Source organism: Mus caroli, chromosome 10 (genome assembly GCF_900094665.2).
Source record: "Mus caroli chromosome 10, CAROLI_EIJ_v1.1, whole genome shotgun sequence".
Classification (NCBI taxonomy): domain Eukaryota; kingdom Metazoa; phylum Chordata; class Mammalia; order Rodentia; family Muridae; genus Mus; species Mus caroli.
Window position 1 is genome coordinate 64,687,041 of NC_034579.1, and position 12,147 is coordinate 64,699,187.

At 46.6% G+C, this 12,147-nt stretch overlaps 1 protein-coding gene across 4 annotated transcripts in view; it reads left to right on the forward strand.

The window, feature by feature from the left end:
- The window catches only part of Fam13c (family with sequence similarity 13 member C), a 112,288-nt gene that overhangs the window by 86,705 nt on the left and 13,436 nt on the right, over positions 1-12,147 (forward strand). For all 4 annotated transcript variants that reach the window (XM_029482748.1, XM_021174614.2, XM_021174609.2 and 1 more), the window contains 4 exons: positions 1,943-2,153; positions 3,574-3,712; positions 9,683-9,764; positions 11,352-11,554. In XM_029482748.1, coding sequence (XP_029338608.1) covers positions 1,943-2,153; positions 3,574-3,712; positions 9,683-9,764; positions 11,352-11,554 — 635 coding nt within the window. The remainder of the gene's footprint in view (positions 1-1,942; positions 2,154-3,573; positions 3,713-9,682; positions 9,765-11,351; positions 11,555-12,147) is intronic.

The following is a 12,147-nucleotide window of genomic DNA, read 5'->3' on the forward strand; positions in this document are numbered from 1 at the left end:
ATATGCATATACATATACACACATATACATACATGTATACTGTATTATGTATAAACACATGTATATCATACATGTATGCTTATGTGTATATATTTATATACACACATATGTATACACATATACTTTTATATGTGTATGTATAGATGCACAGTATATAATATACACTATTACACATATAATGTATATTATACAATGTACATATATAATATCCATATATGTATATTGTGTATTTGTATATTATATATGTACACACATATAAACATGTATATAAACACATATATTCTTTACATAAAAATATGTATATATATTCTTTATATATACATATGTATATATGTGTGTGTGTATACACACACACACACACAGAGGATTTATTAAGACAGCTTACAGGCTATAGTCTAAAAATGGCTGTCTACAAATTGAAGCTCTATGAGTCCAATTGTTCTTTCAGTCCACAGGGCTGGTGTCTCAGCTGATCTTCACTGGGCTCCAGAATCCTGAGGAAACAGGCTATAATGCCAGTGAAGGAATGAACTTGCCAGCAAGATTGAGAACCAGCAGGCAAAGAGAGCAAGCTTCCTTCTCCTATGTCCTTTATTTAGGCTGCCAGCAGGAGGCATGGCCCAGATTAGAAGCATGTTTTCCCACTTCAAAGGATCGGGATTAAAGTTATGTGTTTGCACCTCAAATGATTTAATTAAGAAAATGAAATCTGGGCTGTGTGGTGCAAGCCTTTAGTACTAGCACTTGAGAGTCAAAGGAGCTATGAGCTGGAGACTAGCCTCGAGTATCTCAGGGATCCTCTGCTAGCGTGCCGCCTATCTCTCATCTTCCCCTTGTACAGGCGAAGCTGACATCTGGACTGGCCCTGGTGGGAACTAAAGAGCTAAGTTAGGAGGGACAGGGGAGGAGGTCACATCAAAAATCGGAGCCCAGAGCTGGCCTGCTGGGCGGAGGCACTGCAGTAGGCTTTGCTTTCATTTTAGTTTTGTTCAAAAGAGAATGTTATGTAATATTTTGAAAAGCAGAACAGTCATTCCTAACTCTCTATGTTGGAGTGATTGTGTAGTCTCTTTGGTTTCTCTCCCCACTCATCTATTTTTCTTTCTTTCTTTCTTTCTATCTATCTATCTATCTATCTATCTATCTATCTATCTATCTATCTATCGTCTACATCTCTCTCCCTCTCTCCTTTCCTCTTTCCTTTTTCCTCCTCCTTTTTCTCTTGTTCTCCTCATTTTAGGATGTTACTACATTCACTTGGGTGCATAAGCACTTGCTCACATGATGTCGGGACACACGTGTGAGGATGACTTGGAGTCAGAGTTGGTTTTCTTCTCTAGCCACGTGGGTCCTGGCGATTGAACTCAGCTCATCCAGCCTTGGCCTTTGCCCACCGATCCATCCATCTCCTCCCTGGCCTAGGAGTACTACTGCTGTGTTTTAAACTCTGTGCTTTCTGCTGGGCAGGCTCTGAGCAGCGTGTGTGCATGCTGATGCAACCCCGTGTTGGAGACTGACTCCTCGTCCCTCTTCTTCCTCTCTTCTCACCCCCTCCCTCTACTTCTTTCCTGGCAAATAATTCTGCTAGTCTCCCTTTTCCTCACAATCTGTATCTTTTAAACCAAACTCTGATGTACTCTTAGCTCCTTTCAGCGTGCCCTCCAACTCACACAAATGACATCAAATGAGATCCTCGTGCCGGCTGGAACAACTCATTCTGGAATTGTCTTCTAGCACCTTTGTTGGTGGCTTTGTAATATTTTCTATGCAGGTTTTTTGGAGAACAAACATGACAGTGTTTTGAAAGCTTTTCCTACCTCCAGAAGGAAGACACGACAGAAACATGCCATTTACCACTGATGTTATGATCTTTATTTAGGAGCATGGCAGCCTCGGGCTCTCTGTCACTTCTAAGTCTGGATATCTCATCTTGTTTCCCCAGATCCCATGCCAGCTCATAAGGATGCACCGGGTGATGCCGATGGTACCGCAGAAGACCTCCAGTCTGCAGGGGCCAGCAGGCTACTCTATCACATCACCGATGGTGACAATCCGTTGCTGTCACCACGGTGCTCCATCTTTAGCCAAAGTCAGAGGTTCAACTTGGACCCTGAGTCTGCTCCATCTCCACCCAGCAGCCAGCAGTTCATGATGTAAGAAAGCCTGCATCCTCATTTCATGTGGTTTCCCAAAGACTTTCATAACATACAGTGAAATTCAGCTCTGAAATAGGGCAGATGTGCCCATGGAGTACTCTGTCAGGCTGTGATAAAGCAAAGCGCTCTCTCTCTCTCTCTCTTTCTCTCTTTCTCTCTCTCTCCAGTTTGCAGTTCGCAATAATACTTCAGTACTGAGTTGGGGGTCTCAGAGAGAAATGCTCATGAAAATCAAAATACATGTTGGGTATTTTGGAAAGAATGAAGTGTGTGTCTTTGCACACATCTTAAGTATCATTTTTTAAGATATATTTTATTTTTATGATTACACTGTAACTGTCTTCAGACACACCAGAAGAGGGCATCGGATTCCATTACAGAAGGTTGTGAGCCACCATGTGGTTGCTGTTGAACTCAGGACCCCTGGAAGTACAATCAGTGCTCTTACCCGCTGAGCCATCTCTCCCGCCCTGAAGTGCCATTCTTAATCCGCTCAGTCTGCTTCCCATGCCCGGCAGTGGAGGGAATGTTCATTAGCCAGTTCTAGAGAAGTAGTATCTAAAAATAACCATCGTCCTCCCCAGATTCAACGGGCAGCCAGAGGTAGCAGTCTCTGTGTATGTACCAGATGTGACCTCCACACGGTTCATTGAGTGGCATCTCGCCATGTGTCAGATGTGACCTCCACATTGGTCATTTAGCAGCATCCCCTTGTATGCCAGAAGCACCCACTGTCCCCCTCGCCCCCCGCATTGGCTCTTTGTGTTTGTGATTGGGGTTAGTTCTAGGAACTGTGTCGTGCTCCACTTTCGCTTGCACGAATACTTTTGACATGTAATTAAAAGGCAGACATCCTTGGCCAAAGTTTGCTCTGTTTCCATGGCCCTAGTTTCTCTCCCACAGCTTAACTGTTGTTCCTGAGTTTATCCAGGGATCAAGGGTGACGTGCTAGAGGTGCGTGGCGAGTCATTGCAGTTGCATGGAAATCATGTGTCATGTTGAGACTGTGGAGATATTTTCTGGGGAGAGGGTCACTCCTTTTGACATATTTGCTATTAGGTGTGGCGTGTGTAACCTGTTGAAGGGCGTACCTCAGCCGTACCTCAGCGGGCTTCCCTTCTGAGTCCCACGTTGACCTTACTATGCTTTGAAATATGTATCTCTTGTGCTGATATTTTTTCATTTGTATACAAAAAATCCTGGGGGAGATTAGCCCATAATGCATGTCACAAGGTCAGAGGTTACAGGGAGGAGTGGGGGGCTCCTGGTACACTAGTCCAATAAGCTAGGAGCTTATGCGACTACTGTACCCGGAGCCACCGCCTGGAATTCTCTGATATCCTGGGTTCAAAGGTCAGGCAGCTATGTTCCCTGAGGCCCCTTTCTGGAACTATTTGTCCGACTCTAACCATGGCAGGCCACGAAGCTCTTCCCGATGTGCCGGTGGGGACGGCAAGGAGCCGCAGACCATTACACAGCTCACCAAGCACATCCAAAGCCTCAAGAGGAAGATTCGCAAGTTTGAAGAAAAATTTGAACAAGAAAAGAAATACCGCGTAAGTACCCCCAGGGTTTACGGGAAAGCAGAGATTGTGTCTGACAAGGGTATGTGCATCTTTCTCGGGTCTCCATCCCTTGGTTGTGGCTGCCCCTTCCTTGCTGGAGGACAGCTCTGAACCCCACTGGTCACCCATCCCCTCCATATCATGAGTTGAGTTTAATTGAGTTTAAAGCCCTGTCTGTCTTCTTCTCACTTGTAGGCAGCTAACCTGTGTTAGGAGACTTCCTACTCGCTACATCTCTTATTTCCCCAGTCTTTCTGAGCATTCTTATTGACACTAGCTTTTCTTTTCCAATTTTTAAAGAAAAAAAACCCAACAATTTATTGACTTTATATCCCAATACCAGCCCCCCTTCCAGTACCCCTTCATGTAGATCCTCCCCCCATTCCTCCCTTCTTCTTTGAACAGGGGGAGCTTTTATCTGGGTATCACTCTTTCATTACTCTCTCCACTGACACCCTCCCATCCCCAGACACATCAGGTCACAGCAGGACGAGGTGCATTCTCTCCCACTGAGGCCAGATAAGGCAGCCTAGTTAGAGGAGCAGGATCCGTAGGCAGGCAGGCAGGCAGGCAGGCAAGCAGGCAACAGATTCAGAAGAACATACATGACAGGAGCCTAGCGTAACCGTCCTCTGAAAAGCTCCACCCAGCAGCCAATGGAAAGAGATGCAGAGATCCAACAGTAGATGGAGTCTCACAGAAGAGTTGGGGGAAGGATTGAGGGACCCGAAGAGGACAGAGACTCCCACAGGAAGACCAACAGAGTCAACTAACTTGGACACTAGGTTTTCTAAATCAAAAAGTTGGAAAGCTTCGTGCTGAACTTTCTTCACCTGTATGTTGATAGGAACTTTGGGTCCCAACATGCAGAAACTCTTAACTGAAGAACACAATGACAAGACTTCGGGGTTCGGAGTATTGGTTTTATTTATTTATTTATTTTTGTTGTTGTTGTTGTTTGCCATGAAGGAACTTCCTGGTAGGTGAGTGGTGATTTCTCAGCTGGTACCTGCTGAGGCCACTCCCAAAAACCAAACAGAACCATCTTTTCCCAGAAGACCCCGGTCCTTCTGCTGGGCCCGCAGGGTTGCCGGCGCAGCTCTGTCTTCTCTCACACTTGAAAACACAGAGTCGTCGATGCATGTCTGCTCGACTGAAGAAGCCTATGTTTCTTTTCTTGGTGACCAAGGAGTAGAGAAAATTCAAGTTCACAGGGAATCACATAAAGATAGTGTGGGTCTCTGGCAGAGAGGCCAGGACAGCTTGTTATTAGAATAAACTGGAGCAGGGAACAATCTCTCAAACATCTTGAAATATTAAAAGGCTCGCTAAAAACTCCATACAGAGGCGATTGGAAGGTTCCTGTGAGCGTTGTGATAAGTTTTGGGGCAGAGTGACAAGTAGGTATCAGTCTGTTCCTCCCTTCCTGTCCTTCGTGGCTATGGCTTTGCAGAGAGAGAGTGTTTAGGGAATGGTATCTAGTCTTATAGAAAGGGAGCCATCAGATTGGCTTTTAAGGCCATCTGAACAAGGATGCTGCGTAGTTTCCATTCAGTCATGGCTGCGCTCTGCCCATGCAGCAGGGAAGCCCCTGCCTATTGGCTCAGTCTTTATCCCGCAGATAAGTAAGCCTTGACCCACTGAAGACTTCTAACCAGCTATGAGCTATCCCTTGAGGCCTGGAGCAGTGAGTTAAAGATGACCAGGCCTGGAATGATGGTGTTGTAGGGTTCTTCCTGTCTATCTTTGGCAGCCCCAGTATTCTGGGAACAGCTGGTTTCACCTTTGATCTACCGGGGTTTACCAGGCCTGCCACACCCTCATGATGGACACCAAGGAGTGACAAATGGGGTTCTATTTTTGAGCCTGTTAACACCTCTGACCTGGCCTTTCCCGAGTCTGACTGTTGTAGATTTCGACCCAATATAAACCCTCAGCAGCCTTGTGTCTCTGGACAGGCTATTTCCTGTTCTGAGCCATCCAGCAGGAACTGAAGTTTGAGGACACTGTTGGAGGAACCCATGTGGCACTTACTGCAGTGTTGGCAATGAAGGGAGCAAAAGGTTCTAGATATCACCAACTTCTTAATCTGTCTGAGCGATACCAAGCAGGCCACAGGACAGGCTCTGTCTTGAGAGAACAGGAAGGGGGCTTGTGCAGGTTAAAGATGCACTGGGTCCCCACCTGAGTTGTGCACATGGGTTATTGTTTTTCAACTCTTACAGCCACATCTGTTTTACTTAGAGAATTTCTTTTGGCATCTGTCTTAGGGTTTTACTGCTGTGAACAGACACCATGACCATGGCAAGCTTATAAAAAACAACATTTAAATGGGGCTGGCTTCAGAGGTTCAGTCCATTATCAAGTGGGAGCACGGCAGCGTCCAGACACGCATGGCTCAGGCAAAGCTGGGAATTCTATGTCTTCATCCAAAGGCTGTTAGTAGAAGACTGACTTCCAGGCACCTAGGGTGAGAGTATTAAGGCCACACCCACAGTGACACACCTACTCCAACCAGGTCACACCTATTCCAACAAGACTACACCTCCAAATGGTGCCACTCCCTGGTCCAAGAATATATAAACAATCACAGCATCTTTTACCCTGTCTTGAGAAGCTTTAAAGGCAAATGAAGAGGCAGTCACTCCCAACACTCCCTGCCGCACGCAGGCACGCACGCGCGCACGCACGAGGAGGGGCATAGATGCTAGAGCAGTAGGCGGGGAGGGTTCATATTCACTGCTCCTTCAGTGTTTACCTCCCCCGCCTCCTTCAGTCAGCACCTCATGTATCTTAGGAAACAGGCCAACCAATCACTCCTCTTGTCAGGTGCCAAGCTGTGGTTAGAAGCCTGTCAGGCCACCTACCACGTGTAAGGCCTACTTTCCTTCCCATCCCTCAGACAGTGGTGTTACCATCCTCCGCTGGTTGTTTCTGAATCTTAGCTCCTACTGGGCATCTCAGGTTTTGCGATGTCTTCATAAACATATGTCTTTCTGTCTCTGCCAAATGTAGCCCTGGGTAGAAAGGCAGGTGTTCTCTCTCTCTCCTCTCTCCTCCCCCCCCCCTCACCTGAACTCACAGAGATCCACCTGCCTCACCCTCCTGAATGCTGGGATTAAAGGCTTATGCCATTGCTGCCTAGCTCAGATGTTCACTTTCAATAAAACATGTTAAAACTGGAAAACTGGCCAAACCAGACAGACTCCCCCCCTCCCCCCAGTGACTAAAGAAACAGGCCCAGAAAGGTGACACGAATTTTAAGAGTCACACAGCCAAGAATCTAGACAGGGTAAAGCAGGTCTTTGCATGGCCGACCAGAAGTCTTGCTAAAGCGTCTTATGAATGATTCTTTTCTTAGCAGAAATATACCACAATAGTGTCTGCAATGGTAGACTTGGCTGCCTCATTTTAATTACCCCTAACAAAGCCTAGATTAGTGAGTTTGGGTGTCCAACCGTAGACCTTTCCATTCAGACACGAAGAGGCCTAAAGAGCTATTATGAATGTGTGGAAACTTCTGTGGCTTGAAAGCCATCTCCTACCCAAGCTGACGGTAACCTTAAGAAAGCTCCGCTAAGGGCAGAGTCATAAAAAGAAAATTCATTTCTGCAACTGATTGTGGGCTTTCAAGTACTGTGTCATAAAATTCAGCCTCTGATCCTTCCTTCATTTTGTGGGTGGAAAAAAAAACCCAAAACCCCCCAAAATTAAAAAAACAAAAAATCCAAAGCTGGTGGTCACTGGCTTGAGGTCCTGGTGTGTTCTGTATGTTTCGTATATCCCTTTGGTGGGGTGTTGGGTGGCTCCAGAGACGCATAGCTTTACCTGCACACATACGTCCTGTGAGGGTTCTACAGTTCATATGTAATGCTTGAGCTGTCAGCTAAGCCCAAAGAATTAGGCCACAGACCAGGCTTCTAAACAGAAAACTTCCTTCTGGAGACTGTCAGTGGGGTTACACTAAACAATATTTATGTGTTTTCCTCTCATGAGGGAAGCTTTGGGCAACCTGTGTCTCTGTCCGTGGTTCTGACAGTGTAGGGCTCCATCACAGGAGGGGCAGTGACGTTTCCTTCAGTCTTCCTTTCTAGCTTGTTTTTAGATGTATATTTCCATGTCACCCTATAACTGGTGGGATCCTTCCAGGTTCTCATGGTGAGCATGCGTTCTTTCATCAGGTGATGTCATGCAAAGCACCACTGTGTGCTTTTGTTAAGTACCCTGAATGTGCTGTGTCTGTCACTGAAGACATTTCTCCTGTTGCTCATCTTACATGGGCAAAGTGGGTCTTCACGGGCTGGCTGTGGACAGTGCAGGCGTTTCAGCCCAGGTACCTCTGTGCAGGAGGCCTCCCAACCCTCCCAGCCAAGTTCCTTGTGTAGTCTCAGGTGCGGATAGCTCTCTGGAGCCTGCTTTTAAGTTAGCATGGTAGCTTCGGATGGAGGATTCTCATTGTGATCTATGGCAGAGTGTAAGGGCTTGTTGCTGAATTTATGTATTCATTCATTCATTCATTCATTTTATATCCCACTCACTGCCCCACTTTCTGGTCACCCCTTCCTACAATTCTCTCCCTACCCTCTACCCTTCTCCTCTGAGAAGTTAGGCTCCCCTGGGCATTCCCCCACCCTGGCACATCAAGTCTCTGTGAGGCTAGGTGCATCCTCTCCCACTGAGGCCAGACAAGACAGCCCAGCTAGAACATGTCCCACAGACAGGCAACAGCTTTTGGGATAGCCCCCTCTTCAGTTGTTGGGGACCCACATGAAGACTAGGCTGCACATCTGCTACCTATGTGCAGGGAGGCCTAGGTCCAGCCTGTGTATGCTCGTTGGTTCATGGATCAGTCTCTGAAAGCCCCAATGGCTAGCCTTACAACCAAAAATATTTTGCCATTTTTAATTTACTGATTACTCTTTTCTGGGGACAGTTCCCTTTTGTGCTGAGAAGGAATTCAGAAGTAGATGATCTGATGGACTTACACGACCCCCTCTGTGTATGTGTGTGTGTGTGTGTGGTTGTCAGTGAAGATACATTCAGGATTCCTTTGAAGGTTTGGTGGAAATATTCCTGCTACTGCCCTCTGCTTATCCAACCCAGTGAGGCTAAGTCTGTAACAGTAACATTTACGGTCTGAGCTAGCACTTCTGCATTGCTTGGCATGCACCCAGAGCTGTTTTCTGGGTTTCATAGACATTAATCCACCACAGGAACTCTGTGAAGGAGATACTGTAATCCTCACGTTTAATATGTGAGATAGCAGAGCCCAGGGAAGCTAAGCCATCGGCCCAAGGTCAGAGGTGTTCCGTTTCACTTTGACGGGAGCTCAGTGGGATCTTTAGTACTAAGAGAGTGATTAGAACGAGGGCTGTTTGCTCCTAGATCAGCTATTGGACTGTTATCAAGTTTCAGAGACCATGGGGCCTGCTTTCTTGAGCTCCAAGGACTCAGCCTCCCAGTTGGTTAGTGTTCCCCAGCAGGACCCAGTCCTGAGCCACGGACAAAGCAGGAAGCATTCGGTTTTTGGTCCTATCATTGCTCTCATCCCTGTTGGCAGGGAGTATGGCCTGCCAATGGGATGGGCTGTGGATGGCTTATGAGGTGATGGAGGATAGACAGCCGGATGCAGGGAATCATTACAATGTCTGGAAATGTGCTGGGTGCCTCGGCATGCTTTGAAATAATGCCCATGGAGGAACAAAGGTGCAGAGCAATTCCACACACTAAAACTCTGCCCCGTGTCCAGCTCGACGTGTCTCTGATTTCCCTGTGTGGCTCGGCTCTTTAACATTTTTGCTTTTCTTTTTTTTCTCTATCTTTTGTCTCCTTTTTCTCTCTCCCTCCCTTTCCCCTTCTCCCCATTTCACCTTCTCTTTCCCTCTCCCCTCTTCCCATTTCTTCCTCCTGTTCCCCACCCCCGTCATTCCCATCCACTTGTACTTTCTCCTCTCCCCATAGCCATCGCATGGGGACAAGACTTCAAATCCCGAAGTTCTGAAATGGATGAACGATTTGGCCAAGGGGCGCAAACAGCTCAAAGGCAAGTGTCTCTTCCCTCAGAGAGCACCATCGGTAATAGCGTAATGTCCAGGACAATTGCAGCCCATTTCCACCTGAGCCTTCTTGGGCTTTAGTTCCCTTCTTGAACTGAGGCTGCATTTGAGACGACCCCACACATCATTCAGGCCCTATTTAATAAACCTCCTTACGATAGAGACCTGGGACCTCCAGTCAACCTGCGGAGTTCTAACTTCTCTGGTTACTAGATTATTGGAAACAAAACACCCTAATCCACTTCCCAGATCCACAGCACAGGTGAGTGTGCTAATCCTGGCCAAGAATGCCATGTGGCTTGGAGGTATTGAGCCATGCAGAGGACTTGGCTCTCTGCCTCTGGGACCAATCCTCCTCTTCTTTTGTCCCTTTCTGGGATGGCAGTGTACTGTTACTGCTAAGGGCAATCACTGTAGGCTCATAGCATTCTTTTCTTCCTCCCTTTGTTCTGTAGGTCCATACTTAAGATACAGGGCAGTTGGTCCAAATTTCTGGAAGTTTCATGACCAAGAATTAGAAGGGACGAGTACTTTGATGCTAGTGGTGTATCATGCTTATAAAATATGCAGTGTTTAAACTTCAAGCAGGAGCTTGGCATAGTGGCTTATCATCTCAGTATTTGGAAAGCTGAGGCAAGAGAATTGATAGGCTGGGCTATATAGTAGATTTCAGGCAAGCATACACTACAGCTAGATGCCAAGTGAAACAGCAACATAAAAACAAAAGCAAAAAAAAATCCTCATAAAGCCAGCACAAAGCTAAATGAAGAAAGTGAGCTATACTGTATAATTGAAAAAAAAATCAGTATAAATGGTCTTATTCAACTTCTTGCTATGGCATACTCTGAAATGCAATTCCCTGGTAAGTCCTAGGCAGGTTTTTTGTTTTTGTTTTTTTAATGTCTTCTGTTGCGAAAAGCCACATTGTTAGAATGGTGGGCTCTGGAGTTTGAAAATTAACATTTTCAAACTTGTGGCGAAGAAGGGTCGAAGAGTGCTCGCTTCTTTCTGTTTTAGAAGACCCAAGTTTAGTCCTCAGCACCCTCGCTGCTAGGGGACTCACAGCTAGCTACCACGGAGTTAAACCTTTGAGGGGAAAGAGCATTAGATAAAAATGTGAGGTGTGTCAAGCGTGTGAGCTGGGATTCCCAAGGCCCCTCTCATCTCTTCTAGTTCCTCAGGTTTGCGTACGTGATGCCCAAGCCCCTTCTAAATCTCCAGAGGTTTTACTATATACATGCCTTTTACCATGCACACCAACAAACTGCTGCACAGAGAGTTTCAAGTGCTAGAGTGGGCAACAGTGGAAACCTGGGGGCAGGGGAGAGGAGGTCTTCCTCCAGAAGTCTGTTGCAATCCAAATCCGAATTCTTGTCTCATGGGGTTCTTTCCACGAGAGCCCAGTCTCTAGGGCTCTGTCTTCGAGGCTGGTTGGGTGCTTATGATATCGGGCATGGTTAAGGCTGACTTTCCTAGCTTTGCTCATACCTAGGGAATTCAGGAGAAGCAGCTCTGTTTTAATCTGGGCCAGTGAGTCCTTTCCTGCTCATGGTAACTCAAGGCATTTCTCTTAGAACTAAAGCTGAAGCTGTCGGAAGAGCAAGGGAGTACGCCCAAGGGCCCTCGGAGAAACCTGTCCTGTGAACAGCCTCCAGTCCCCAGAGAAAATGGCAAGTCGGAAGCCGTGGGTCCCGAACCAGGCTCCTCTGGCGAGGAGACTTCGGATGCTGTGGTGCCGGAGAAGAGAGAACAGACCCCTCCCCAGGACGATGGGAAGGTACCTCAGCAGCCTCAGCAGGGGGTGGCAAGGACATGCTTTTGGTCACCTGTCAGAGCACTTCACCACCAGAGTCACATCTTTAGGAGACTGGAGATTGTTGAGTTCCTGGTGGGTTAATGACTGTGACTTAGGAGCGCTGCTGTGTCATTCTAGGAGGTTCCACTTCCGGAGGAGGGGTGTGTTGGTGGACGATGGTAAGGATAGGAGGATATGGTCTCTGCTCTACCACATTAGTAAATAATTCCCAAGTCTAGGCAATAAGCATATTATTGGTAAAGAAAAGCTCCAACATAGTCCCTTTCCTCCATGGTGAAGTGTTATAAAGAGGGAGAGGCATACAGTAAGAGTTTCATGCCCTAAGAATAGAGCTGTGATTTCTCAGGAGTGATAGGTTGGGATCAAAGATTTCAGCTACAGATATAAGTTTTGAAATCTGAGATAGCTGGATAGTGTTGTCAGTGAGGTATTAGGATACGTAAGCCTGGAGCTTAACGAAAAAAAGATTATATTTTATAAAGAAAAGCAGCACTGACTTGAGTAATCCCTTTCCATGAGGCTTTCCATTTAGCTTAGGCCTGGGGAGCTTTCTT